The 26,693-nt window shown below is 36.1% G+C and overlaps 2 protein-coding genes across 4 annotated transcripts in view; one reads left to right on the top strand and one right to left on the bottom strand.

Annotated features, from left to right (window-relative positions):
- The window catches only part of POLI (DNA polymerase iota), a 19,233-nt gene extending 14,052 nt beyond the window's left edge, over nt 1–5,181 (top strand). Inside the window, exons 9-10 of the mRNA XM_025038543.1 lie at nt 3,196–3,401; nt 4,085–5,181. Of these exons, the coding sequence (XP_024894311.1) occupies nt 3,196–3,401; nt 4,085–4,906 (1,028 nt within the window). The 3' untranslated portion in view covers nt 4,907–5,181. The remainder of the gene's footprint in view (nt 1–3,195; nt 3,402–4,084) is intronic.
- Nucleotides 5,182–15,490: 10,309 nt separating this feature from the next.
- STARD6 (StAR related lipid transfer domain containing 6) overlaps nt 15,491–26,693 on the bottom strand; it is a 20,623-nt gene continuing 9,420 nt past the window's right edge. For 2 of the 3 annotated variants that reach the window (XM_025038560.1, XM_006919889.3), the window contains exons 5-9: nt 26,563–26,612; nt 22,732–22,858; nt 19,534–19,651; nt 17,237–17,330; nt 15,491–16,015 (exon numbers count right to left, since the gene is read on the bottom strand). In XM_025038560.1, coding sequence (XP_024894328.1) covers nt 15,814–16,015; nt 17,237–17,330; nt 19,534–19,651; nt 22,732–22,858; nt 26,563–26,612 — 591 coding nt within the window. In that variant the 3' untranslated portion in view covers nt 15,491–15,813. The remainder of the gene's footprint in view (nt 16,016–17,236; nt 17,331–19,533; nt 19,652–22,731; nt 22,859–26,562; nt 26,613–26,693) is intronic. The other variant, XM_015595713.2, reaches the window with a different exon arrangement.

The following is a 26,693-nucleotide window of genomic DNA, read 5'->3' as shown; positions in this document are numbered from 1 at the left end:
TTTCTAATAATTTAATTGGTAGGTTAAACACTTAAAAAAGCAAACTTTGAATTAGAAATATGATCCAAAGATGGAGGGTCTTTGTAGGGAATTAGTGAGCTGTTAAATACCTTTATTCTGTCAGAAATGTTCACCAGAAAACTTTGTTGTTATTTTTTAATAGATAATGAAAGTAAAGACTCAGTTAAAAATGTTTCTCAAGTTCAGAGAAAACGAAACTATGATAATTATATGGCATGAGATAACTTCTTTATGGGCATTTAGATTGTTTCCATTTCTTTTGGCTATTATGCAAAAGGATGCTGTGAACACTTGCTGGCAAGTCGTTGGGTGGATACATGCTTTCGTTTATCTTGGGTAGATTACAAGGAGTAGAACTGCTAGGTTATATGGTAAGTTGAACTAAGAAACTACCAAACTTTTTCCAATGTGTGAGTAAAAATTTACATTCTCACCAACAATGTATGAGGGTTCCAGTTTTTTCTTATTCTCACAACATTAGATATTGTCATTTGCTCTTATGATAGTCATTCTTCTGGCTGCGTAGTGGCATTTCATTGTGTTTGTTTTTTCTTTTATGGATCGTGCTTTTGGTATCAAATGTAAAAATTCTTTGCCTAACTCTACAAAGGTATAAAGAAAACTCTAAGAGGTACTCAAGGGCTGAGGACAAGTACCCAAAGAAGGACAAACTTGGAAAGAAAATGTGTGGCTGCAGAACACTGGGTGATGGAGAAATCCTTTGAGTTACCTGGCCTAGAGTTGGTCCATAGTTATTGGGCCAAGGGAAATCCACCTGCTGACAGATGAGCTGAGGCTAGTTGGTGAGCACACAGGTGGAATTGGACGTTGGGAGTTTCTCCAGCCCTCCATGCTGCAGGCCAGCCGAGGCTGGTGGGTGGTTGTGCTGAAGGAACCTACATTCTTCTGCTAGCACAAACCCAGAGGGTATGGTGCCTGCGTAGGAAGAGCTGGAGGACACAGCCCTCTGGGGTATAGGCAAGTCAAGGCTGTTAGGTGGATGTGCAGAAGGAGTCAGGACACTGTTCACGGCATTGGCCTGTGTGCGCTGGTATTGGAATTGGTGGTGGCACGGTCACATGGTCGATAGGCTTGAGCTGGAGCTTGAGGTTGCTGAGAGACTTCGCGTGCCACACGTGTTGTGGCAGAGCACTATTGGACGTCCCCACACATGTACCACAAACAGACCATGAGATGGAAGCAAGAGAAAGTAAATAGTGCATTGGAATCAGGAGAAGCCCCACTTCCCCTTTTATGGTCCTCCAGTGCTCTCTACTGACGAAGCTTAGCAGGTTCAGTGTTAAAGCATTTAAGGAGTCCAACCCATTATCACAGAATTTGGAGCTGAGAGGCAATAATTTGTTAGTAGGCGTAGTTGTACTGTTGTTCTCCTCTATATGATGAGTCATTTGTCTCTTTTTTAGGAGTTTGACTATCATATGTCTGAGTGTGGAATCTCTGTGTTTATCCTACTTAGGATTTATTGAGCTTTTTTGATCTGTAGAATAATTTTTTAAGTAAAATTTGCAAAGTTTTTGGCTCATTTCTTTAAATATCCTTTCCTTTTTTCTCTTCTCTTGGACTTGTACTACGCATATGTTGATATGCTTGAAAATGTCCTACAGGTGTGTGCGGTCCCGTTCATTTTTCTTCAGTCTTTTTTTTTTTCTTTCCTTTTTTATTGAGCTGTCGAGTTCTCTGATTGCTCTGTCATCTTACAACTGCTGTTGCCCGTCTAGTGATTTTGTTTGTTTTGGTTACTGTACTTTTTAACTCTGGAATTTCCTTTTTTCTTTGTACGTTTGATTTTGTTTATTGAGATTCCCCTTTTCTTGGTGGTTATCATATTTTACTTTAATTCTTTAAAATGGTTTTCTTTAATTCTTTGAACATATCTGTAATAGCAACTTCGAAGTCTGCTAAATCCAACTCAGTTTCTATTGACTATTTTATCCCTCTGAATATCAATCACACGCTCCTATTTTTTTTGTATATATTGTAATATTTTGTTGAAAACTGGACATTTTATATAATGTAACAAATTGGAATTTTTTTCTTGTGGGCCTTGTTTTTGTGTGTGTAACTTGTCTGGACTTAAGCTGCAGAATATACCTTTCCTATGATGTGTTGCCAGACTTCTCTGCTTAGCTTTTTAAAATTAAAAATTTTTTATTTTAGCTTCCTGGGAAGTTATGCCTGTGTCTTCACAGTTAAGTGGTTAGTGAATGATTGGTCAAAGGTTTTGCTCAAATGTTAGAGCTGGAAGGCTTCTACCTTCTGTCAACCCATGATATGTACATGGGTTGGAGAACCCTTTCACAATTTGGGCCATTTCAAGTCCGCCTTGGCTTTTACTTTCTGCTAGGCCGGGCATCTCCATTGGTTTGCTCATTGCCGTTCCCGGCAGGGTTGTGTGGAGAGCTGGGGTGCTCTCTGCCCTCCACTCCACGTGCGCATAGCCTCTTGGTCAGTTGGGATTGTAAGGACAATTTATCTAGGCCCTCTGTGGTTTTTTCATTTCCAGATCTGGTTAAATTTATGGCTGGCCCACTGATCTTTCTCTCACTGCAACCACAACTGTAGCATTAGGCTAGAGAGCTGTACCATTTCTCCATTCGTTTCCTACCAGGTTTGTTCATTTTACTGGCAACACTGTTAGATATTTTGCTCTCTGCTTCAAATCAAGTTTGTCCTCTCTGGCAACAAAGCTGCTGACTTTTACAGCCAGCCTCACCCTGGTAGAACTGCTTTACGAGCTGAGCTGTGCAAAGGGGGCTGTGAACAACCCCAGACAATGAGGCTGCTAGCAGTCTCCCACTCTCTTAACTAAGTTCTGGCAGCTTTTCATAAATCAGTGTTTCATACTTTAATTGCTTTTGGTTTACTTCGAGATCCTCAAAATGGTTGCTTTTGACAATTTTGTTCAGTTTTATTATAGTTTTATGGAGAGATTTTTCTGACATCATCACTCCACCATAATCAGAAATCCCGTATTTCAAATGTTTTGAAAACTTACACTGATTTGGCATTTCTGTGATGTCTCAGTTTCATATATATTGTTGAGAAGTTCCAATGATATCTGTACAGGATTTTAATTTAGATTAAGCACTTAATGTTATAAATTATGATATATATAATGTGTTTAGATATTGTCTTCTTAAACATTTTATTTAGGAAATTATGACGTGATGACTCCAATGGTTGATATACTTATGAAACTTTTTCGAAATATGGTGAATGTGAAGATGCCATTTCATCTGACCCTTTTAAGTGTGTGCTTCTGCAATCTTAAAGCACTAAATACTGCTAAGAAAGGGACTATTGATTATTATTTAACGCCATCATTATCAACAACTTCACGCTCTGGCAAGTGCAGTTTTGTAAGTACACTGTTACTGGATTTGTGTGGTTAAATTAAAAAATCTAAGCTTGTATTTAACTTACGTAATTTAGAGATTCTTTTGGGTGATGTCGTTTGAATGGCTTACATGTACATGGTACTGATCATGGTATGGCGGCTAGCCTTAGGTACGTTGTACCATGATGGAAGAGGAACACATACGCGTCACCGGCTAAAAAGAGAAAACCATTATGAGGATTTCCTCTTTTGGAGATGTTGAAACATTTTATAACAGTATACAGGGATCTAATGATTAGCTCGTAAATATGAAAATATTTCAGATATTGGAAATTGGATCCTTTTATCTGTTAATGTTTACATAAGCTATCGGAACTTCCCCTCTCCCCCTTAATGTTTTTGTTAAAATGTTTAAGTTTTTTTGGTTTTGAAATTAAATTGAATTCAAATGCATACCTACCTTCTGGCTCAGTGCTATCTAGGAAGGAAACCTCTTCCTGGAATAGTGAGTAAAGATCCACACAATAGTGTGACTAATTGTGGTGGATTAATCATCTCTAGCTGTTTGAAATTAGCCAAAAGGATTGAAGTTTTTGAGTAGGATAGAAATACGTTGGTCAGAAAATAGATATAGATACACTCCAGCAGCATGAATATTTAAAAGGTATTAGATATCTAAATTATTCTGTTATCCTTGTGTTCTAGAAAATGAAAGACGCTCATATGGAGGATTTATCCAAAGACAAAGAAACAAATTGGGATTTTCTACCAACTGGAAGAATCGAAAGTACAAGAACTGGGGAGTCTCCACTAGATACTATAAGTTTTTCTAAAGAAGAGGACAGTGATGAATTTCCACTTTCCTCACTTCCTGAGGGTATTGACCAAGAAGTCTTTAAGCAACTTCCAGTAGATATTCAAGAAGAAATTCTTTCTGGAAAATCTATAGAAAAAGTTCAAGGGAAAGGAAGTTTGAGTTGTCCCTTACATGCCTCTAGAGGAGTATTATCTTTCTTTTCCACAAAACAAATGCAAAATAATCCCTTTAATTCTAGAGATCATTTATCCAATAGCAAACAGATACCCTCTATATCTCCCTGTGAACCAGGAACATCAGGCTTAAATAACAGTAGTTCCTCTTATCTGTCTAGCCAAAAGGATTATTCGCATTATTTAGACAGTAGCTTAAAAGATGAACGAATGAGTCAAGGACCTAAAGAATCTCAAGGATTCCACTTTTCTAATACAAACCCCTCTGTATCTATTTTCCATTCATTTCCAAATTTGCAGAGTGAGCAACTTTTCTCCAAAAAACACACTACAGATAGCCATAAGCAACCAATAGCAACAGTCTCACCTCATGAAGGACTTCCAGGAAATGGAGAGCAAGATTCTACTGATGAGAAAATTATTCTTCCTTCTGATGTCGATCCTGAAATTTTCTATGAGCTACCAGAAGAGGTGCAAAAAGAACTGTTGGCTGATTGGAAGAGAACAGGGTCAGATTTCCACATTGTACATAAATAAGCGTGTTCAGAGCAAAAGGTCTAAAAAGCAAGGGAAAGACTGTTGTTCTCAGATTAGTAGTTTATTAAGCTCCTATAAATTAAACACTAATAGATATGCAATAATGTAGAAATCTAATATAAAGTGTACCAAATAAAGCAAGAATAGTTATGGGAAGTAAATTCTGGCACAATGTATAAAAAATTCATAACAGAAGAAATAATGTAAAATACTACTTTCCTCTTGTTTCTAAAACTATTTTATATTGCTTTTCAATAAAAAGAATATCATGGTCAGCGTTAGTACATTTTTCATAAATTGAATGAGAAGATACATACGCCTGCATATAAAACAGTAGGCTAGCCAAATCATTGCTATGCTATAGCAAAGAACTTTTTTTTTCTGTGAGATACAGAATGGCTCAAGAAATTCAGCCCATTAGGAAACAGCCAAATAAGAACTTCTACTGCCAACTCACCTGTTAAAAATGTACATATCTTTGACTGAAGTACCATGTACTATTTAATAAGTTGATTTTTAAAAAAAATACCAAAGTGTTGTATATTCAGTTAATGGCTCCTTTTACACCTAGAACCTACCACAATGCCCGGCACACAGGGCACTCAATAAATAACAAATAAATTTTGCGGCAGGGCCCAGGTGGGGATTTGGGCGGGGGAGCGTACATGTCGTAGAGAACCAGGAGGAATTCTCCATGCAAGTAGATTAAGGGAAGAGTGGACACCAGAAACACAAGGTGGTGGGTTTGTAAGAAAATGGGAGAAGTCCATTTCCTTCTGGCCAGTCTGTAGGATCTAAAAGCAATGGGTTAGATGTTTTGGCATCTCTACATTTTGTAGAAGAGATTAAGGATGTCATACCCACAACAAGTATACACAGTAGCTAAATTGTTGGGTGTCCTCTTTCTCCTGTTATTACTGTTTTCCCCCTTTGCCTGCCGGATTAAAAATTGCATATAAGAATGTGGACATTTTATAATTTGTAAGACACGGGATGTTTCTAGAATACACCAAAGTATCCCTCGGCACTGGTTTGGAGGAGTCCTCCCTCAACTTTGTAACTTTTGCAGATATAATCTAAAGAAAAAATGGTAAATTAGACAAACGTGGATAAAGAGTAGCTTAAAAATACTTTCTTCTAGGTAAGAAGTTTAAACTTAGTTTCAGATTTCCTGAACTTTGAAAATTTCCTAACCACTAAGGATTTTTAACAAGGAGTTTATGGTTATCAAAAACAATTTGGATTAAGAACATCAGAAGTTAATCATCAGGCAAACATTTAGTGCTCTGAATCAAGGACTATAGAATTTTCTATATATAATATTCTGATAAGATAGTTAAACTGATAAAAGGAGTATATTGCATTTTTAGATAATTCATGTTTTAAAATTTACAATAATCCTTACAGTTATTTCAGCCAGAAGTCATTGGACAATTAGGAAATTTTTTTTAAAGGTTAAAAGAAAGTAAACAGTTTGGGTCAGTTTAAAAAGATAATATAAAATAGTTGTTAAAATTACTTTCTGAAGTGAGAATGCAGAGGGGCTATATTACAGCTCTGTTGTGTATTCTGTGGCCTTAGTCTATTAACATGTTTGTGCCTCAGCATCTGTCTTTTTAGGTTATATTTTACCTCTGCTTTTAATAAACTTTTTTCTTCAGCGTTCTATGGATTTACTATAATATTTGGAAGTGTAGACATATTTTTATCCTTGATACATAGTGGCATCTTGTATCTTTCAATTCACGTTCTCTAACAGTCTTAGACACTAGCCTTTCCTCTGTTGCTCCTCTATTCATCTAGGAGTCTCGATTGCACAAAGGATGGACTTTATTACTCTATCCTTTATGTCCCTTAATCTCTGCTATTTTTCATTATCTTTTTTATCAGTTCTGCATTCTGGCTAATTTCATCAGTTCTCTTGTTCACTAATTTGTTGTTCAGCAGTGTCTCATCTACTATTTAAAATACCAACGGTGGTTTTAATTTCAATAATTACCATTTGCTTGTTTTTCTGATTTTTGTTTATTCATTATAGTCTCTTGTAAGTCCATTTCTAATTTTAAAAAACTCAAAATATTTTATATTCTATTTCTGATGATTTTAGCACTATTTTAAGTTTTTATATGTCTAAATTTTTAGATATTGTTGTGTACCATTTTGGCTTGTTTCCTTGAGCATGTGGCTAAATTTAATCTGTGGGAAGACGAAGGACCTAAATTGTGGGTGCTTTTCTTCATATAAGGTCTGCTTTTGCTGCCCAGTGAGGCGTTCCCAATCCACTGGGACGTTAGCCCCTTCTAGGTCCTGAGTGCAGTTGTCTTAGTCTGTTTGACATTACAACTCTCCTAAGATTTTGTCTCCAGAGGTCAATTGTAGGTCACTGTCAGCATTTGTCTTCTGGGTAAACCCTATCTTTCAAGCTTGCTTCTTGCCCGATGCTTCCTGTTCCTTTCCTGCTTTTGTTTCAGCTTGATTTTTTTTTTTCCTCTGCGAGTGTAGAGGGATGGGGCCTAGGGATTTCTCTTATGTAGTACAACCATGCAATTAATTCAAAAGTCTGTTTTCTCCGGGACCTAGTGTTTTGTACTGGGAGAACTCTTAAGCATATCTGTCCCACTGTAGTGTGGAAGTGCAAGTCTATTTGAATTTACTTTTCCCATCTTATTTTTTACTTCCTATTTTTCTCTTGTTCTATGCTATGTCTTGTTCCCATTCTTATCCCTTTTTTGTCTTCTTTTTGGATTGGCTACGTTTTCTATTTATTATATAGTTTCCCTCTACTGATTTGAAATTTAAACATTCTAAGTACTTTTGATTACCTTTAAGATTTTAACATACTTAACATCTAAAAATTGAAAATATCTATACCTTCTTTCCAAACCAAGGATGTTAAAATATATTAATTCTAAACAAATTCCTCTAGTTTTTAATTTAACCTCCAAATTGGATATTATTAGCATTTTATATAGTCAGTGTTTAGGTTTGCCCATGTTCTCTCTCTTTTTTTTTTTTTTGGCTTAGCTTTTTTCTGGCATCTCAGATGTTCCTTCAAAGTAGAGTTGTTTTTACTTTCTGAAATTATGTTTTTAGAACTATAGATTTAGAATTGATTTCTCTTGGGCTGTTTTAAGCTATTCACTTTTATCTTTGGCAATACACAGTTTTTATTCTGTGTGTAGCTACAGATTTCTCTTTATTGTTTTTTAACATGTAGCTCCTCAATGATGTTTTGTTCATTTTTTTTTTTTTCAGTCTTTTTTTCTCTCTCCCTTTGGGAAATTTTTAATTGCTCCGTCTTTAATTCACTAGTTTTTTTTTTTTTTTTTCCCCATAGTATCTAATATGTTATTTCCATTCAGTGTCGTTTTCATGTCAGACATTTTATTTCTCTAGATACCAGATTTGGGTTATTTTTGTATTTTCTATATCTCTATTTAATATGCTCAATTTTTCCCTACCCTCTTGAACATATGGAATATTAATTATAATAATTGTTTTAAGATATTTTCTATTAACTGTCATTTCTGTATCCGTTTCTATTGATTTGTTTTTCTCTTTATTGTGGGTCATATTTTTCTGCTCTATACATGCTTGGTAATTTTTAAAATTGTAGACATTGTAAATTTTACCTTGTTGGGCAATGTTTGTTTTTGCTTTTCCGTGAATTCATGAGTTGTTCTTGGTTGCTTTAATAAGTTACTTTATTAGGTGTGACCAGAGCAGCATTTAGTCTAGGAACAGTGTTACCCTCCTACTGGGGCAAAATCCTTCTGAAGACTCACTCATGCTCTGTGGTTTGTCAGGTTTTTCACTCTGGCTGATCATAACATGAAATATTTCTGACTCTGCGTGGGCTCAGAAGATCGCTCCCTTTGCACTGTACAGGTGGTTCATTCCTCACACTCGGATGTTTTCTTCACATGCATGTATTAATTAGTGCTTAGCTGAAGATTCGAGGGGTATTCTCTGCAGCTATCTGTGCAGCTCTTGCCTCTCCAGTACTCTGCCCAGTGAACTCTAGCCATTTTGGTGTCTCCAGATTCCCAGCTTTATCTGCTCAATTTGCAGGGAATGCTAGGTTCCCTCTGGCTATTCTCTTCCAGTATTGCAACCTGGAAACCAGTTATGGAAGCTAGGGCAGTTGTAGTGCCTTGTCTGCAGACTTTATTTCTGCTATTTTATTTTTTAAGAGTAATTTCTTGTTCTCTAAATATTCCCTTCTATGGCATCATGTTTTTGTTTCTTGGATACAATATTTCCTCATCTCTCTAAAGATGTTAATGATAGAATTTCCAAAGATTTCCTGATACTGTATAATATTTCTTGAAGTTGCTTCTATTTGATTAAGAGCGTGGGACTTAAAATCTTACTGGAGGCTCTGGTAGCTTGGGTAGGATTTGTCAACTTTGAATTCCATGCAGGATGATCTGGCTGGGCCATCTTTGGAGAAACTACTGATGTCAGTATCATTGGGTCTTTCCTTTTGGACTGGTTATATTTCTCAAAGATGATGCTTAAGATATCTATTTGGATTATGGATGTCTGGCTGCCTGTGTTATGGGAACAAAGTGTGAGGAGGGAACTAGAAGTTTCACCATTCAATATACATAAAGTCACTTAATCCTCTTGTTTGTAGTAACTTCCTATGTTCTCAGCTGTATTTGGCATTGTCCAGTTCAGAGACCTTCTGCTTTATTCTCTAGACAATAAACCTCTAGTCTTCTCTTGGGAGTTGGGGAGAGGATCTAAGGGTATATTTCTAATTAGTTTTCACCTGCTCCTCTATCTAGTCACGTTAGCATCACATCATTAATGTAGCGTAAGTCCTGTGGGAGAGAACCAGGCTCTGCCAGTTAGATGTATTCCCAGGATTTTTGAAAGGTTAAAGTGCAGTAAAATGTACACAGTGAAGGTGAGATAGGGTGTGTGTTCCCCTTTCGGCATTTTTCTGATGACAAGGTTAAGCAAGTAAGAGTCATTTTTTAAAAAAACAATATCCCTTAGTCTCTATTCCAGTTTTCTGGGAGAGAGAATTGTTTTGGAGATGGTGACTGGGCTGCTGGTGCTAGTGCCTGGTCACCAGCTCTTAGACATCATGGAATATTTGTGGAAGTAAAAGTAAAGATGTCCTGATGTTTGAATTACAGCTGTAATATACGTGCTTGCTTGAACAGTTCCAGTGTCGACTGAGAGGTAGCATCTCTTGGCAGGTCATCTCCACAGTATTCTGGTAGACATCCCACAGGGCCTAGAATCTGCCTTTCCCACTCTTCCAGCAATGCTCTGGAATCTGATTACCTATATTCACTCTATCCCTTTCTGCTTAAAATACCTAGGTTGTTTCTGTTCTTCACTGTTCCTAGAATGATACAAAGTTCTACTTCATTTTCTTAAAAATCTACTTGGATTTTTTTCTTATATTCTCTGGATTAAACTCCATTTACTAGTCCTGTTTTGTTATTTTACTTATTTTAACTATTTTTCTATATTAGGTAATACAAATGTTTGAATTCTTTGGTGGAAGATATTAATTCTTTGTTATTTCTGCTGGCAACTTATTCATGCTGGCCTATTCCCTCATATGCGTCCTATGATTTTGGAGTGTGGGTTCACATTCGCTGGGCTTTATTTGTGAGACTTTTGTAAGGTCTGGTTACAATGTGTCTCTACAGAAAATATACGTACTTGCTTCTGCCAGCACTTTTGGGAACGACAAGCTTGGGCCATTTTAATTTCTCATCTTGAAAACTAAGCCCTAGATCTGGGCAGACTGTGGGCATGAAATCTCAGGGGATACTCCTATCCCTTTCTCTCTCCCCATTATTTTGTTTTTTATTTTGTGGTTGGATTATTTTTTCTAGTTCATATTTTACTGAGAGAATAGTCCTTCGAGGTTCCTGGTCAGCCTCATCCCAGTTACCTAATATGGGTCCAGGGTTTTTTCTTCTGTCTACAAACTTAGATTTAATTATTTTGTTTTCTTACTTATCATATTTCTCTCTTATGCATATTACCACCACTTGTAAATAAATTATTGTGTCGTGTGGAATTCACTGACATCCTGTTACTTCACAGTATTACCTGTTCTATTTCTTTTTCTGGAAGAAGATGTAACCTCAAAATATATGACTTTGTTTTCTTGTAAAGTTGATTCATGTTAACAATTACATCTCACTTTTAGTTCTCAAAGAGAGTCCTGCTTTTGATATATAGAAGTGAGGCTCTTATAATTTGGTGATATCTGGGGTATCATTCCTTTCTTTCCTAAATTGTATTTGTTACATATTAGATATACTAAAGTTTAAGATATTAAAAAGTATTTTTTAAAAAATACTGAAGTCCTTTGAGAAAACTATAAACTTTCAAATGTTTCTGTCAGGAGAATGGAATTTTTATAGATATTTTAAGCAAGAAGAGATTTAATATAGTGAATTAAATGGTTACAAAATCATAGAGGAGCTAATGAAGTGGGTTCTAGGTTTGGACTCCAGAAACAAATCTGAGAGCTGGAGAGAACAGTCAACTAGGTAAGCTGTCTCTCTTGAAGCCATTGGAACTGAACTGAACTGAATTCGAGAAGCTGGAATCAGTATGCTGTCACCACTGCCACTGCTTCTTGGCATTCAGAAGGCTGGAGAACAGTTACCCTCAACTGTAACTCGCTAATTAGGAACCAGGAATCAAGAAGCTGCTGCTTCCTCTGTTGCTGATGCACTCATCTCTTGGCACAGAAGAATCCAGCAGGTAGACACACTGGAATATAGAAAAAAAAAAAGCCTCACTTTTTCTTGTCCTTGATAACCAGCAGAAACAAACAAACAAAATAGCAAAATGCCCTCTGCCTCGCAAGCCTCATAAGACTTCGTCCAGCGAGTGTAACCTAATTTGCAACCAGAAGACTAGGTGCAGTTGACCCCTGGGATGCATGTCTTTGTCAGCTTACCATCCTCTCTAATTAGAAGCAAGGTAGAGTGGAGGTAAGTAAGCCATTACACAGAATCTGTTATATATATGCGTGTGTGTCTGTATGTGCATGTGCACATATATATAAATTACTATTGAATTTTTAAAAAGTGGATAGTACAGTGTATTTGTGTTGTAGTGGCAATTTCATTTTGTCTCATTTTACAAACTTGTACTGTAATAAAATTCAGCCTGCAGTTGATTTATTTAAACTCATGTGGTTACAGATATACTGATAGAAAAATTTGAGATGTTAATAATGGAATATTTCATCTTTAGACTTAGCCAGACTATCATATTCTAGTGTTAGCACCTTTTTGATGTAGCACCCTAGCAGTGAAAAGAATTGGGAGGTACACAGTCCTAATATCTGAATATTTAGCCAGGGATACACCAAAGTTTGGCTTTAGCCTTGGTGTTCAGCCAAATTCAATTATTTGTTTTTTGGGTGGCTGAAATTAACTAACTCAACATTTAGGACATCACCAAAATTGTGTATGAAATCATTATGTAGGTTACCATCATATCTGATCAGTGTTAATGATTCCAGTGATAAAAATAAGGCGTTACATTTAGATTTGTTCTTAGCATCTGAGTATTCACTTTCAGATAGAGGTAAGCATTCCAGATGGAACCAAATAAAATGTCATGAGCTTTCTCTAATCATTCAGTCAGAGTATAAATTTGTAACTATTATTGCAAAGTAAAATGTTGTAGTAATCAATGATTATGAAGGCTGTTTTATGTAGAAACTATTAACAATTTTCTAATTGAGTAAAGAGACTGACAGATAATATTAATGTTGAGAGTAAATGCTTGATAACTTGTGATGAACATATGTTCTTTTTGAGTCAAGAAAAAGTGTGGTTGTTATGTGGCATTATTGTGGTAATTACTACAAAAATGGTACCTAGAAGAGGGCAGCTATACAAAAAAACCCTAAAATACATAGTATGGGCTTTTGAGCAGTAGGAAGTTGAGAAAACTGTTAGCAGAGGATGGAATCAGTGAGGAAGCTGCTTTATTAATAGCTGTTCTGAAACATTTGATAAAACAGCTGCCTGTGCTACTTTGGAAAACAGAAAAGATACCCAATGAATTTTTGGCTCTGGGCAAGGGTTATCTCCAGGAAAAATGTCAAGGACGCCACCTTGTGGTTTTTAGCTGCATGGGCTAAAGTACTACAAGAGAGTTGTTTTTTTGTTTTTGTTTTGTTCTGTTTGTTTTTAAAAGGCTGGTTATATTGCAAGGTGGAGTTAAAGGTAATATAGAGAGCTAGAGCTACCAAATTAGAAAATAATAATGTTGTCTTATCTCCAGCCACTCTAGCTAGCAAAGTCTCTAAGACATGAATGAGCACATATCAAACATCAAACCTGTCAGATATTTTGCTAAAACTTCTGAGAAAGGTGGTACAGAGTAGATCTCAAGTGGAAAAAAGCCTAAGGGTGTGGTCCCACAGATGTCTGATCCAAAAGTAGCAGTAAGAAAATCTAGAGAAGCACATGATACCAATTATAGGTATGGACCATAACCAGATACAAAAAGTTCAAAGTTTTAAACAGTGATACTAGCAAAAACACCAACTGCCTGATTAAAAGATGGGTGAAGCTATAAAAATGCCTCTGGGCCCTTGACTTTCTTTGGGTAGGAAGCAGCCTGAGAAAATTACTCCGCTGCAAACAAGGATCATTTATTAAGACAGAATAGAGGAAGGGGCTGGAAAAAGGAGGATACCTCGGCTAGTGTCACCAAAAGCGGTAGAGAACAGTGAGTCAGGGAGCAGCTCCCAGAGAGCGGGATTGGGGTCTAATTCAGGATCATTTCCCCACTGCTAGCATGGGATATTAGAGTTGTTATGAACTGGTTGGTATCTATGCACCTCCATTCTTCTCCCTTTCCAATGGGATTGTTTATTGTGGTTTTTTTTTTAATTGCTGTGTGTGTGTGTGTGTGTGTAGGCAGAAGGGCAGGCAACTTTTTTTTATAGTCTCTGGATGGAGAGAAGCTGATTTGCACGTGACATATGTCACAAAATCCAAGACTTGAAGGCTAATACTAGGTCCCCATGACATCAGGGGAGTGGGGGGGAGGTGGATGCGGACTCACCCCACATCCCACTACCTTGTTTCACCTCGTTGTTGCCAGCTGGGAGTGAAAGCCCCGATCCCCACTGAGTCCTGCTCAGACACCAAAGAGGGTTTATTAATTTCCTAGGGCTACTGTAACAAACTATACTAAATTTGGTGGCTTTAAAAAAACAAATTTATTTTTTCACAGTTCTGGGGTCAGATGTCTCTAATCAAAGTGTCATCAGGGCCACTAAAGGTTCCACTCCCTCTGAAGGTTCTAGGGGAGAATAACTTTATGATGAACATATATTCTTGTCTCATCCAGCCTCTGGTGGCTCTAGATGTGGCTGCAGAACTCCAGTCTCTGCCTCTGTCTTCACATGGCCTCCTCTTCACCTGTCTCTCCACTGTGCATCTCTTACAAGGACACTTGTGATTAGATTTAGGCTCCGCCCCCAGATAATCCAGGATGATCTCATTTTGAGGTCCTTAACTTTTATCTGCAAAGATCCTTTTTTCAAATAATATCACATTCAAAGGCTCTAAGGATTTGACAAGGACTTATGTTTTGGAGGCCACTATTCAAATACTACAGAGGGAAACCTGATGGAAGGTATAGATGGAGGCTCAGCATCCTGCTGGCCCTTGGTGACACCAGGGGTCAGGGGAGGGCAGTGAGGCTAGACAGTGACTAGCCCTTCTTTGCACTAGCTGGTTTTTTGTTGCTGCCAAGCGAGGTGGAAGTTCACTTTGCCACTGGACATCACTGACAGTATCCCAGGAGGGATCTCAAAGCACTGCTACCTGCTTCTGCTGGGTGGAAGATGGACAATCAGCTCCCTGTTTGGTCAACCCGCACCACCTGTAATCAGTGCTGTCTGCTTCTACCAGGTAGAAAGTGGAAGATTAGCTCTCTGTTCAACCTTGCCAACACCACAGGGTGAGGGTGTCAGAATACCACCACCACCTGCTTTTGTGGGACTCAGGTGAGGTGAGGTGATGTGGGGTGGAAGATCACCTCTCTGCTCGGCCCCACTGAAACTGTAGGTAAGGCGGTGCAATTTTTAGGTTGCTGTTTGGCTGGCATTGTCAAAAAGATTTTTATTCTGGTAGGCCACCCTTTTGTTCATAGCCACTCTTATGGCTAGGAGGAACAGGCTTCTTCTTGAAGCTCTTGTTCCTGCCTAATGGTGGCTCCAAGCTGGAGGCTTCTGCAGCACCCTGTGTGGAATATATGGGAGGCACTAAGGAAATGCAGAGAACTCACTGTATGTCATTCCTCCAGTCCCAAAGGTCCTAGGAAGTTTGCCTTCTTTCCACCTCTGCTTGAGGCTTCTATGCTTGTTTGTTGTGCTTTTGGAGGGTCTTACTTGTAAGAGGAAGGGTGTGGGCAGGATGGGCTACTACATCTTGGCCAGGACCACAAATTGATTCATGACTCAGTTTTAAGTTCTAGATATCATTAGTCATAATTCTAGTGGAATTCCTTTCAGGTTTTATGTTCACATTTCCTACAATTATCAATTTAAGCAGTAAGTGAAGGAAAAACAATTTAAAATATATTTTAATCTTTAATTAATGCTGACCTCTGACTGAATATGCTTTTTCAATGATTCTTTTGCAGAGCATTTTCCGAGGGAAAAAAAGCAAAAGATGACAGAGAATTAAGAACATCTGTTATTTATCATTATTCTTATATGTGATTAAAAACTATTTAATGCTGTTCTTTTATACAATTATGAGTTCTTATTTTCACAAAGTACCTTCAGTAATTTGCACAAGAATACTGTCTGGAATATTTTCACAGTATTTATGCTTATGGACTTAGAAGTAAACTGCAGGAACTGCCACACATGATCTTAAATGGCCTCATTTCTTCTTTAGGGGTGATGAATGACCATTATGATGACATCCGCGTCCTACTGTAGCTTTGTGTGTCTTTATTCCATCCTTTGCATTGAGGATGAAGCTTACTAAATTGGAAGGCATGGTTGCTTCAATTACTGATGGGGACAGTTTTCCTCTCATGTCTGTCTGGACAAACATCACTAATTTGGAATGTGCTGGGTTCCTGTAAATGAAGAGTTAAAAATATGAAGAACTTTTAGATTTATTGCATTTACAAATTTATAGAGAGCAGGAGTCTTGTCTTATTCTCTCCATAGTGCTTATCATAGGATACTAAAGGAAAAAAAAAGAGTGATTTTTACACTCATAAACATTTTACATAAAAATATTAAGTAGTCAGACCGTGTGTTAAAGTCTTCAGTTTTAGTAAGCGTTTCCTTCCTGTCATATTGACTTGTTTAAATTAAAAAGTAATGTATGCTTCTGAATATTTAAATAATTTTCATAATTATTCCAAACTTTCTGTCCCCAGATACAATCACTACTTATAATTTTGACTGTATCTTTTCAGACTATTGTCTATGTATATACAAAGTAGCATACATATGTACATGTATGCACCCCATATATACACACATGTAGATTTTTGGTTTTATAAAAATGAGATTTTTCTATAACTAGTTTTATTTTCCTCTTAGCAGGATATCATGTCCCTCTGTCTGTGTCAATACTTATAGATCAGCTTGTTATTTTTTTCTCATATTGTGAGGTTTATATCTGACCAATATAAAGTTTTTATGTGTCAGTATCTTTTACTTATAAAATCACTTAGCAATAATTAAAATTTAGGAATCTGTGAAATGATACACATTAAATTAATGTACATGTATATACAGAATGTGTATTTTATGTTACCATTTTATTATCCCTAGACTGGCCATCTGTAGGTAATGTCTAACTTCTTATTTCTCCAGCTCTTTCCTTATCTGAATATACCTACTGGATGTCTCATTCTGCAGCTATCTGTTCTCAGTAGGTAATCTATTGGAAAAAATTCCCTCAAGGTAAAGCATTCATTGCTGATAAATCTATGTGTATTATAAAGAAATTTATTTTTAATTCACAAAAATTCATTAATAATTCACAGAAGTGACTAATGGAGAAATATAAAACATTAGGTTAAGGTTAACCAGGGATGAGGCGTGTGGAATTTTGTGTATGTGTGACTAGTCACAGAAACCTCAAATCGTACTTTATATGGGATCATCCTTTCTGATTATATTTAAGATGAAAATACTTATAAAAATTATTTAAAGATCACATTTAAGGGTAATTTTCTTTCCAACAGAATATGCTGGTACACATTTCTACTAATGAGTTAGGAATCCTTTATTAAATCACAAACTGAACTAAAAAACTTAAAATAAACGCAAATAACACTTACTCTTGCAGAGGTGAACATATATAGCCACAAGCATGGTTGTAACCACGGATATAATTTGAAGATGGAGGATATGCTGGAAAGTCCACACTTTTAGCTAAGTGATTAAAAAAATTAAAATTAAACCTATTTCACAAAGGTAAAAAATTCTATTTCCAGTAGCATATTTTAAAAAATGTATGACACAACTTTTAATTTAACTTAGTCATTCTCAGCATTTGTTTTATACATGTACATGTATGTTTGTACATATGAATGTATACACAGGCCAAAACTGAGAAAATGCTTGTCTGAGCACTATTGTCTTCTTACAGTTTTTCATGCTAGAATTTCTAAAGGTGCTGCTTTTACACATAGGAAAAACTGTTAAAAGTGTCATTTAGTCACTTTCTGAGATTTGAAGCAAAAGAAGACACCACAAAGAAAGGAGAGTGGGTTTATAGATTTCTTGTTAATCAATTTTTAAATAAAATATTTGATGTGTTTATTTGGTCTGTCAAAAAGATACTTTAAATGCTGTTTTCTGCCAATTCCCTAACTTTAAAGTGTAACTAAAAATGAGTAGAATCTGTTTTAGGAATTATACAGCATAACTATATTGTATATGAATGTAGAAGGTGATTTGATTACAATTAAGTTTATAATTTATGTACTCTTTCTAAAAATATTTTAAAATATTTGTTTTTCTGTGCATTTGAATCCTGCTCTTTATGGAGAAGATGGATTTTCCTATAAGCCATCAATTCTGAAGAAAATACAATGGTAAGCACTAGCTTATGTCTAGCTTACGAGACAAATGCGGTGAATGAATTTTCTATTTTCATGACCTGTTCATCATCTTAACAGAGCCTATTATGGTGGCATAATGGTACTGCCAGAAGTGATACTAACATATTTTTTCTGTTTAAAGTATGGAGATTTTGTCTTTAAAAAAAAAATTTGTTACATTCCACAAACAAATACGGGTCTTTTTTGAGGCATACTGGGTGGTAGTTAGGACAGATTTTGGAAAATAATGAAGACTTGAGCTTTAATTCTGGTTCAGCTACTTGCTGTTATGTAACGTATTTTCTATATACTTCGGTTTCCTTACTAAGTGAGATAAAGCATGCACAATATTTAGCTCAAAGCAAGGTACCTAATAAGCTAAACAATAGCAAAAGAAATTTAAGAAAACATCAGTATTCATTGATAATTCATTCAAAGAAACTGCTTAAAGCAAATTCAGTACTGATCACTGAGTGACTGGTTACTACTATTTGTTGATTTTAACTTCCATACCTCTTTTTTACTACTAAAAATGAGATAGAAATAGTCTGCTTTCAAAACACAGAAAATAACAGATCTACGATTCAGTCAGCATTTTGTGTTATAGGCAGTAAATTCATTTTTATCTGCCCTCATTTAAAAAATGAGACAACTAAATGACAACTACTTGAAACTACATGAGACAACTCCGTGAAAGTGATGGATGTCAGTTATCAGTGGACTGCGGCAGGGCTGACGGCGTGAGGGCTGTTGGCGGGGCTGTGACTCAGTCTGGACTCTGACACTTAGCACTATAGATATAGAGTAACTGAAACCTTGTTGGAAAATAATAATTCACAACACTTAACTGTCTCTGTTCTCAAGTAGTTAACAATTTTTGGTGAGATTAAACTGAAGCATGCAGAAAAACAGGGTCTTAGCCACTGCCCTAGAAATCCCTTCACTGTGTCTTATCTTGAGTTGTCTGGGTCTAAAGGTCTGTGGATATGAACTGGTACCTTTTAAATGAATAATGCAAGTTAGGAAATGGTTACACATTGGGGTTTTACAGAGTGACATATTTTGGGGGGCTAAGGATATATCAGAACCTCCGGTTTCTGAAAGAAATAGAAGCACATTTATGTGTAGACCCACCTAGTGAAAATTTCTGCAGGAGTTTTATCAGTTACTGGATATGCCCATTCTATGCAATTCAAATATAAAATATGCATAAAGATTAATTTTGTTTTTTAGTAGTTTTAAAATGTATGCTCTTAAGTTTTAGCCTGCAAGTATCTATCAGTACTCAGTGCTCAGGCTCTATGCTGCAAAAAGGCCAGGCAGTGCCATAATCATCAACTATGATGTAAATGGCGCCTGCAGAGCTGGGTAAAACACATCAGGCTTATTTACATTATACCTGTATTTATTAGTCTAAGTAGCTTAAAAACAAAGGATTGAAAATATATTTCTCCCAAAATATAAGTTAAAGGAAAAACATTTATTAATGACTCATAGTAATTCTAAAATGTGGGCAAAATGTTTCAACTTACAACTGATAACATTCACATTCCCTTCGTAGCGCTTGAAGTACACTAAGTCGATAAAGTCTCGGGGGGAAATTGAGCCCATAGCAAAACTCTGTGTAATGCTATGACATATGAATGTGTCCTGAAACAAATCAAACCATAAAGATTGCAACAATTATTTAATATCCGTTCTTCTGATTGCTACCACCAAAATTTCACTGCACCAGGTGGTCTCTGTTTGGAAAAAGCAGGGCTTTGAAGTTTTAAACTTATCACCAAATCAGCTTGCATTTTCAGTGTTAAAGGAACATTAGATCTATAATTATAAGTGTAAGGCAACAAAAGCAAAAAGTGGGACTACATCACACTAAAAACCTTCTGCACAGCAAAGGAAACCATCAACAAAATGAAAAAGCAACCTACAGAATGGGAGAAAATATTTGCAAATCACGTTATCTAATAAGGACTTTTTATAATTATAAATGCGGAAAATTCAAAAGGAAATCCTGATATCTACTCTTTGAAATTTGAGATGAAGAAATTGAAGCCTAACAGCTGAAATCACATGCACAACTAGAGATAAGTACAGAACTAGGACCCAGATTTCCTGATTCCCAGAATAGTGCTGTTTCTACCACTCCACACTGGCTAGGTAATATATTTCTGAAAAATATATTTATTTAATACCTATAGGGTAGAAGACCTAAAATTAAATGACCAATGTTATATGCTGACATCTAGTCAAATAGGGAGGGTGTTGAATGGCCTAAGTGCAACTTTCTTTCCCATAGATAAGCTCCCTTAGCCAACAGGATCAGGCACAGTTCCTACTTATCCTGGAGTAGTGGGTTTCATTTCCCTGCTAGCCTGGAGAATTATTGCAACAACTAGTTGCAACCTCCTGTAGGAATCAGGGGTCACCTCAAACTAGATACTACAAAACCTGCCTCGCTGGTTATTCACTCTATTACTGAATGTAACACACATGTTATACTGCATGGCATGATGGGTCCTTGAGAGTTTAGCCAAGCTACTCCATGGTATTGTTGCTTCAGCATCCATTTTGTTTGGCCAAGCAGGCTGCAGGGACCTTAATCCGACACTAGCCCTCTCATGCAAGTGCATGCCCTAGATAACAGCTCATACTCACAAGCAAATGTAAGTTCCCGATATGACTTTCCCAATAGCCCTGTGTTCAACAGTCTCCCCCACCTTCCAGAGCCCTCCTTCCCCTTGAAACCCTTAGATAAGACCCCTGTAGAGCTCACCAAACTCCTGCTCTTTTGGTTTGAATTAACTGATCAGGCCTTAGCCTGGGAACCCCAAAGCACTCCACCCACAGACCCTAAGAAAGGCATGTGTCTCAGGTTCTGCCTCTCTTTGCCTGTAACCTACCCTGACCTCCCTGGCTGGCCCCTTGAGGCTTGCTGTGTATTTCCTCTAGGACCTGTGAGTAATAAATTTCTCTACTTCAATTTCTCCTGTCTTTTGTTGAAAAATGGCTCACCATCCAGCACCCTATGCCACTTAATAAATGTTAATTTAACAAAGTCATAAACAGCCCTTCCTGAGGTGTGATTATTAATAAACTATTAATCTCATTTGTCTAGTATCAAGGATCGTGTTTGACCACCCCTATAACCCTAGAGCAGGAATCTCTCACCAATGGGGTGAATGAGTCAATTAACACACACCACTGTAAATAAATACTATAAATATTCATAGGAAGGTAAAATAGTTCTTATAGGGTAGTGCTATTCAGAGATACTGTGGCAAGTGTAAAGGGCCTGGAATTTGGAATCAGGAGATCAGGTCCAAATCTTCGTTCTACCATGTATTGTTGGCTGTGGTGACCTTGAGCAAGTCACATAATTTCTCTGATTCTGCTTTCAAGTGTTTTGATGCCAAGTCTAATACTCTTTCCATTATTACAGCTGACTTGCAGCAACAGCAGAAATATCTGAAATGCTAATAAAACTGTATAATTAGTATCATATGATCATGAATGAAACAGCCCAATGTTTGGATTTTCATTTGTGATGGATCATGTTTCTCACACTGAATGTTCAAATCCAAGAGGGTCATGGACATGTGTGTTTTTGTCGATATGAACTTCAAGGCCTGTCAGATGAAGCTGACTCACCTTTCTGGGCTTCTCCACAACTTTTCCCCATCCCCTGACTTTAAGATCAGTTTAATAAAAGGAGGTAAAAGGTAATGTACAGAGTTCTACATAAATGAAGCGAGTGGCAGATTTAGTTGTGGGAATTTGTTTGTTCTGATGATTGGAACATGGTTTGGAGACTCAAAAGAACCAAAGACCCAGTGAATTTTAGAAATACAACTGTGAAAATTATAAAAGTTTGCTTTGCTCCAATATTCACCTCTTTCTAATAAAGTTATTGGCCAAAAATGTAGGATGCAATTTTTAAAAACAGCTTACCAAGGTATCATTTACATACCAGAAAGTGTAACAGTCTCAATAAGAGGTCTATAGTATGTTGCACCAAAGTTTGGAATCCCTTCTCCGACTTCTGCCCTGTTTCTACCTCTTTTTACCACCTCTCATTCTTCCTCTCTCATTTCGTTCACTTTGGTGTCCTCCTGAGCTTTCACTCTACCCTCACCTCATACTGTTCATTTCTTCTCCCTTGTAAGCCCTACTTGCCTCTATGACTTTAACTTCCTATGCCAATTACCTGTATTTTTGTTTTTATTCTCTCTTCATCTCTGAGATAATGTATTTCAGTGTTTCTAAAACTACTACAATCTATGTTATTTCACACTTTATCTTACTCTTAAAGGTTACATGCTGTTTGTTCTTAAGTCCTTACAATATGTGTCTGCATTATTCCTATTATCTAATGTATTAAGGCTAATATAAATCTACTGACTTCCTATTAACAGGCATGCTTAATCTTTTTTCTCCACCTCATGTAGGAGAATCCATGAATTCATCCCCCCATAATCAAAGGCACACATCTTCAAGACTGCTGAGCAGATTCAGAATGTAGTATGCATTTAAAACAGGATGAAGCTAAATGGAATTAAACTCTTGAATAATAAAGGAAGTTTTAAGGCTTTTATAAAGATTTCAGCTCAGTTTGAATCAATAAAATATGAAGGGTCTAAATAATAATATAGATTAAGAAACTTAAATCACTAAGATATAACTAAAACTGTATTAATACAATAAAAGTCCAATAGTAAACAACATATTACCGGATCAATCTTTTGCACCATATTGTACACCTTCAGTGATTTATCCCATGTAACTCTGTTTTCAGGTTTGTAGAGGAAATCAGAGAGTTTACATGTTGATTCTGGAATTATTCCTTCAACACGATATCTACAGTTAACAAAATTTAAAAAATTCAAAATTTAACAAGTAGTCTAAGTGGAAAATATGTTACCATAGTATAAAGTAGACTAGCAAATAATGGTAAAAAAAACTTGAAGGTAAAGTCAGCAATTCAAAACACTAATATTCAATTGGAAGTAAGCAAGATTTAAATATGCATTGCAATAATTAATATAAATTGTTTCAAAATGTATTTTCCTGCAAATTTTATTTATATTTCTAGAGTTCTTTTTAAAAAGGCTACTTTCACTTAGGATTTTTCTAAAATCTTTCTCATAAATATGTATCTGCTATTTTATCATAAGCCAACAGTAACTGATGAGAAGTTTGTGTGGTTTGTGTGGTTATACAGTATTGTGGTTCTAATTCTTAATTTAAGGATGTAATGTGATCTAAATCAGAGGTGAGCAAACTTTTCAGTAGAGGGCCAAATAGTAAATAATTTAGGCTTTGTGGGCTGTACTGCTGCTATTCAACTTTGCTAGTATAGCAGTAAAGCAGCTATAGACAATATATAATGAAAAGGCATGTCTATGTTACAATTAAACTTTATTTATAGACACTGACTTTTGAATTTCATTTATTTTTCACATGCCAGGATTTGGGTAAGTAACTAACATTTTTGTTTATCCATTAATGAAATTGGATTTGCTTATTCATCAATGAAATTAAGATAAAACTAGATAAAACCCACTATTTAGCAAAAGGTTAAACTAGATTAAAACCTACTATTTAGCAAAAGGTTATTAAATGAAAATGAAGTATGAACAATATTGGCTATAGTCTCTCTCCCTGTTATTCATTCTTCCCAAACTAAGGGACTAGGTTTAAGTAAAATCAAATTTTAAACCTCTAAAAAGTTAAAATTTCTGGAGGATGTGAGATAAAAAAAAACCAACTGCCATTATTACAGAAAATAGTTGTCATATTTATGAAAAGTTCTTTCTCTGCACCTTTTAGATTTAGTAAACAAGGAATTTATTAGACTTTTTTGTTTGTTAATTTCTCTTTAAAATGTCAGGTGGTCTCTAATTTTCTCTATGATATTCTCATATTTTCTTAGTAAGGTTTCCTTCCTTCAGATGTGGCTTAGCTGATTGGCAAGCATCTCCCCAGCCATAAACAGATTAATTAGCAAAAGGGCTGAAGTCTTATTGGCTCAAGAGACTTAAGTATAACTTCTGACCCATCACTAACTGAACAATAAGGTATTCTGACAATTTTAAAATAAAATCATACTCATTGCTGGTGCTCTGGAAGAAGGTGTGTATGCCCAAGGCTGTGCCCTCTGAGTAATGACTGGTGATACAACTTCCATGCTACTTGTCCCTGGCCAAATGCAGGGCAAAACCATAAAACCCCCTGTGGGTTTTATGAACTGTGAAAACAGAGAGAGGTAGGCAGGGGCTAGATAGTTTGCATGATAAAGGGTTTGCATTTTATTTCAGATGCAATGGGAAGCCTTTAGATTTTAGGCAGGAGAGAGACAATCTGACTTATATGTTTTAAAAATCTACTTTGGCCATGGTGTGAAGAATAGGATGTAGTCCACTAAGAGAAGACGCATGGAGTCTATTAGGAGTTACTGAAATAATCTGGATGACAGATGATGGTTGCCTGCACTAGGATGGTAGCAAAGAGAAAATGAAAAGTAAATGACTTCTCTCTATACATATCTAGTCAATTTGAGCTTCTATTAGAATCCAAATCTGAGATCAGTGATCTAATATCTAGGCCAATGTTTTACAAGCATGTTCTTGGTCAAACATTTGGAAAAGTTTGAATTAAACAACTATCTTTACTTTAGGACTTCTCTGAACTTTAAGAGTCAATCTCCAAGAAGGGAACATAGTCTGGAGTGCTTTGAAAAATTTGTTTGACATTTCATCCCATTTCCCTGTACAGGGCACTTTGAAGAATTACATTTCTCAGATACTAGTTGGGTAAAGTATATCAGAACACACTATACATCCCAAAGTGTACTGTTTACACTCAAGCTGCTCATTCTAAATTCATATGCATATATTTCTTCCTTTACTTACAACTTTTTAAATAAAGTTTATTTAAAGGGCTGGACCTAGTAACAAATTTCATACATAAAGTATATAATAAAACTATTCTTCTAGTAAACTGAATATTGTAAAAGTGATGGGAAGTCACGTCCAAGATTAGGTTGCAGAAAGATTTTGGCTTCTGTCTTTTTTGCTTTCTTTTGCTGTCTCCTAGAGCCTTCACTCTGAGGTAAGCAGACTGCCGTGCTGTGAATAGCCCTGTGGAGAGGCCCATTTGTCAAGGAACTGAGAAAGTCTTCCAGCCTAGAGCCATCCTGCCACCCACCATCTAAGTGAGAGTGGAAGCAAAGCTGCCCTCACATGAGACCTGAATTCCAGCCTATATCTTGAATGCAGCTTTGTGAGGATAGCTGAAGCAGAGGCACCAAGCTAAGCTACACCTGGATTCCTGACCTGCAGAAACCATAAGGTATAAATGTCTGTTAAGTCACAATGGTAAGGAGGTAAGGTATTGCGCATCAATAACCAGTACATAGTATATATAAATTTCACTTAAAATGTGAGTGTAGAAGGTTCCTTTTGTCTGTGTGTGTTTAGGTTTGCATGAAAGAATAAATATCTCTGGTCAAAAAAATTTCAGTGAAGCTTTAAAACAGCCTAATTGTGGCTATTTCTTAAATGGCTCTAGGTATTTTATATAGCACTAGCTTGCATGTAAACACTCAGGAAGTATTTGTTGAATGAATAAATTCCAAGTTTTCTTTGATGTACAGGTTGCTGTCTAATCCATAAGACCCCAAAACTACAAATATCCAAAAGTTTATTCCCCTTGTGTACCTGGGCTAGATCTTACCCACTCCCCTCTCAGTCTACTTTTGAAAGTGCCACTGTGAGAATCATTATTTAGATAAAGACAGTGATGGTCTTCATGAAAATTATTGAAATGAATAGGAGAAAGCATGCCAACTGAACACAATGAATAGGAGAAAGCATGCCAACTGAACACAAAAACACGAGATAAGTAAATTCTAGTCAGATGAAAAAAGGGCAAGAAACACAAAATGAAGTAGTTGAAAGGAGTGAATTCTTTAAAAAATTGAATAAAATATGGTTTTCTTAACAACATATGATGATCTCATGGCATTAATGGGATATCATGAGCAATAACTAAATGAACAGCTCTTTAAAAAATAAGGTTAAAAATGTCAGCAGTTTCCCTTAGTGTATTTGTATTTGAAATAACAGGATCCTCAAAAATATCCTTAAAAGCTGCTTACTGAAAAAATTACATATATCAGAAAAAGAAATAAATTGGGGAAATAAACTATTCTTAATGGTTCATTTAATAGAAAAGTGAAGTGTTTAAAAGACCACAAAATATTACTGTAATTACCAATCTGCTTTTATAATGATTGTTTCTTGAAGTGGATATTTCCTATCCTAATGAATTATTCACTAGGAAAGATTTTTTTTATGATTGTCTTCAGGTTTGAAAATGATTAGATGGTACATAATTGCTCTATTTTATTAATATCAGTTTTCAACTGAGTCACTAAATTATTAATTTCTATTTCCTGATTATCAAATAATGTATTATCACTAATGAAGCTGCATTAAATTCTACATACATCAATGCCACTGAATTTAAAATAATGATTGTAAATAGAAAATTATACTCACAGATTTCCATGGAATTTTTTGGAAGCCTTGCTGGAAACGGTTATTTTTTTCTCAAAAGGGAATAAAAATTCACAGATAAATTAGCTATCACATACAGAAAAATAATAAAACAAAACAAAACAAAAAACAAA

This window comes from Pteropus alecto, unplaced genomic scaffold (genome assembly GCF_000325575.1).
Source record: "Pteropus alecto unplaced genomic scaffold, ASM32557v1 scaffold146, whole genome shotgun sequence".
Classification (NCBI taxonomy): Eukaryota; Metazoa; Chordata; class Mammalia; order Chiroptera; family Pteropodidae; genus Pteropus; species Pteropus alecto.
This window is presented reverse-complemented; position numbering and strand designations above follow the sequence as displayed.